General features: G+C 40.3%; 1 protein-coding gene across 1 annotated transcript; it reads right to left on the bottom strand.

The window, feature by feature from the left end:
- Positions 1 to 280: 280 nt before the first annotated feature.
- Positions 281 to 3,365, bottom strand: LOC132254319 (probable disease resistance protein At1g61300). Its single transcript, XM_059739664.1, has 2 exons — positions 485 to 3,365; positions 281 to 396 (listed from the first exon to the last, which is right to left on the bottom strand). The coding sequence occupies exon 1, from the start codon at positions 3,191 to 3,193 to the stop codon at positions 500 to 502; it is 2,694 nt and encodes an 897-aa protein (XP_059595647.1). The 5' UTR covers positions 3,194 to 3,365; the 3' UTR covers positions 281 to 396; positions 485 to 499.

The following is a 3,365-nucleotide window of genomic DNA, read 5'->3' as shown; positions in this document are numbered from 1 at the left end:
AACTTGAGATAGCAAAAATGGAGTGAAATGGAAAGCCAAAAAACCAAAAGCATAACTGAGACTCAAATTGAGTGTAACATTTTTTTTGTAATCAACTTGATAATTTTGCAAAGCATAGATTTAATTGATACCAAAGCATAGGATCATATTTTATTTTCTCATCGTAATTGGATTTGGAACTTCAAGTAAACATGTCAAAAAAATAAAAATAAATTTCTCGAGAGAAGTATAATGCAAAACTAGAGATTACCCTTGTACCAAGATTAAGCATGCCAAAAACTTGAAACTATAATCTCAATCAATTCCATAAATATTAATCAGCCAAAAAAAAAAAGTCCTGAAAAAATGGAATTTAAATCCACAACAAACACCAAACATTTGCCATTCCTTCAAATCCTGCCAATGATAGGCATCTAATTATAGAATGAATTAAAGAAAAATACACATTCCAATTATATTTGGTTGATTTTAATTGGAATCATACCTAAGCCCCTTGTTCTTATATTGCTTTGAAACTGGGAAGGAAAGTAGTTAGAGTAGCTTCATCCTCCCATTCTAACTCATTCCACCACTCTTGCTCTCCTACCATCACAACTCTACCTTGATTGGCACTGTTGGAGTTGAGTGGCAGCCTCTTCAGCTTTGGACACCCAATTACTTCAATTCTGTCAAGGTAAAGAAAGGGCAAGGGATTCCGGTACACATTCTTCAGTTGGGGTAAACCATTTAACTCCAGTCGTATGAGTTTTGTGAATGGGCTCAGATTTCCTCCATCCTCTGCACCTTGACCTATCACTTCTTCCATTTCATCACATTGTCCTATTGTAAGATATAGGAGGTTTGGGGCAAAAATAAGCCATGCCAAATTCTTCAACATCTTGCATCTATTGATGGCCACTTCGCCAAGGCCATGGAAGCATTCGACCTTCGGGTTGAGACTGCTATACCCCACTGTTTCCTTTCCTTTCCCTGCCCAATCAAACTTAATCTCTCTCAAACTATCCAAATCTTTCATCATAAGCCCAGCGAGATGCTTCATATTTTCGAGAGATGATAGGTTGAGTGAGCTTGAACCTTTGAACATCTTGAGGCAGATTGCTAGAGTGCAACTCGGTAACTTTCTGGAACTTAAAAATCTCTTAAACACAGAGGCACTTGCTATGGTGACAGTTAAATCCGTCAAGTATTTCAAACTCTCCAATTCCTCTACCAAGGACTCCATACCATATGATTCAACGCCTCCTTCAGCTACTTGATCATAAAGTCCACAATTGTACATGCCAACGGCTTGCAACATTAAAAGACTTGATATTAGTCCTCGTGGAATTGAAGAGACTTTAGATGAACACAATATCAAAATCTTCAATTGTACGAGATTCTTCATCTCAATTGGCAACTTCTTTATCTCTGTATGAGATAAATCAAGATATTGCAATGAAACCAAATTAGAAATATCTGATGGTAACTCAACTATTTTGGTGTTTGATAAGCTCAACACTCTTAGATTGGGCATAAATTGGAAAAAACCATTGCCTATCATCTGCAAATCACTATTCAAATCTAGACGAAGTGTTGAGAGATTGGGACATGTGGGTGATCCTGTTAACTTCTCAATTCGGTTGTCCATCAGTGAAATCCTTTCTGTCGTCGTCCATTTGGCAAAGTCGGGTGCTTGGGTCAAACCGGCACTTGTTTGTACCAAAAACTTGCCCTTCATCTCCCCCATTTCACTGGTTATCCACAAGGCCATATCACGTACAACATCATGAAATTTTACAAATCTAGTATTTGAAGGTTCCTCAAGTAGACATGCATGAACGAGAGTACTGATAATATTGAATCCCTGATTTCTGGCTCCATCCGTGTCATCAAATTCATCTAAAAATCCCTCACAAATCCATTGATATATCAAAAGTTCCTTAACAATAAAAAAATCTTCTGGGAATAAAGAACAATATAAGAAGCAAGATTGAACTATTTTGGAGGGCAAACTATCATAGCTGTATTTCAAAAGTGGGTACACTCGGTGCCCCATACCTGGAAAATTTGAAGCACATGTTTGTAGTACTCTAATTGCATGCTTCCAATCTTGGGGTGTCACTTTAGAAGCCATGGCTCGCCCTATGGTAATTATCGCCAGTGGCAAACCGCAACACTCTTTTGCAACCATTTCAGCGAGCTCAGATATTTCTGGATCAGAATTAAGGGCGTTCTTTCCCACATATTTTTGAAACAGATCCCACGAATCCTTCCATGCCAAAGATTTCACTTGGATCTTCTTGTGAGCTCCCATTTGCCCGCACAAGTCCAGAGATCGAGTGGTGAATATCAGCTTGGACTTATTTTGTTGGTCAGGAGGTGGAATTCCCACTTCTAACAGATCCATTTGCTCCCACATGTCATCCAACAACATCACAAACCTCTTTTTGCTCAAGGCTCTCCAGATGTCTTTGGCTTTCTCATGGCGGCTTTTGCTTTTCCATCTATCATCACAGAATCCCACCTTCTCCCAAATCTCGTTTTGAACTCGCCCTAGATTTGGAGTTTTTGAAACCACTACCCAAATTACGACATCAAAATTGTGGGATGTTTTAAGGAAATGATTGTTGATTTGTGTCAAGAGGGTGGTCTTCCCAACGCCCCCCAACCCATATAAGCCGATCATCCCTACATGTTCTTCTTCGAGACTCCTCCAAACTTCGTCAAATGTTGATTCCAAGCCCACAGTGGCTCGGTCGGGTATTTCCTCCACAGGAGCTGGAGGTACAATATCAGCCACCACCTCAAAATTACGTCCTTCGCTCATTAGAGTAGCCATATCTTGTAGCTTCCTGACAACCTTTTTTCCCAACGTGTAGCTGGAGATGCAATGCTTGGGATGGCAACAACCACGTAATCGTTTCTCCTCAATGGTCTCCGCTCCATCTCCAATCAGTTGATCGACTTCAGTTTCCATGGCTTCCACCCTGGAAATCCAGCCTTGTACTTGATCCAGACGCTTCATTTGTTGTCTCTCAGCCACATCCACCTTCCTATTCACATCGTTCTTCAGCTCCCTTAATTTTTGAAGCTCTGTTCTCAAAGTAACCCGATTTTCTGCAAGCTTGCATATGTAATTTGCTCGAGCAGCAGTGCAATCACAACAACCAGCGATGTCGTTGGTAGAGATTGAGACTGAGAACACGTTTCCCATTGATGTATGAAAAACTCCAAGGAGAAGGTAAGAAAGAGGAATGACAAATTCGAAGAAGAAAAGGAATGTCTTTTATTTGCAGATATTGGGAAAGTGATGAGGAGAAACAAAGGAAAAAGGTAATGGGCACCACGTCGAGGGTGATGGGGCACACATGGGCCCCTTGGCAAAG

This window comes from Vitis vinifera, chromosome 9, assembly GCF_030704535.1.
Source record: "Vitis vinifera cultivar Pinot Noir 40024 chromosome 9, ASM3070453v1".
NCBI classification, from domain to species: domain Eukaryota; kingdom Viridiplantae; phylum Streptophyta; class Magnoliopsida; order Vitales; family Vitaceae; genus Vitis; species Vitis vinifera.
Note: the sequence above shows the minus strand (reverse complement) of the source record. Positions and strands in the feature narration are given on the sequence as shown.

Bases quoted from the DNA above. Each gene is read 5' to 3' on its own strand.
- LOC132254319 (XM_059739664.1), bottom strand. From the start codon at position 3,193: ATGGGAAACGTGTTCTCAGTCTCAATCTCTACCAACGACATCGCTGGT.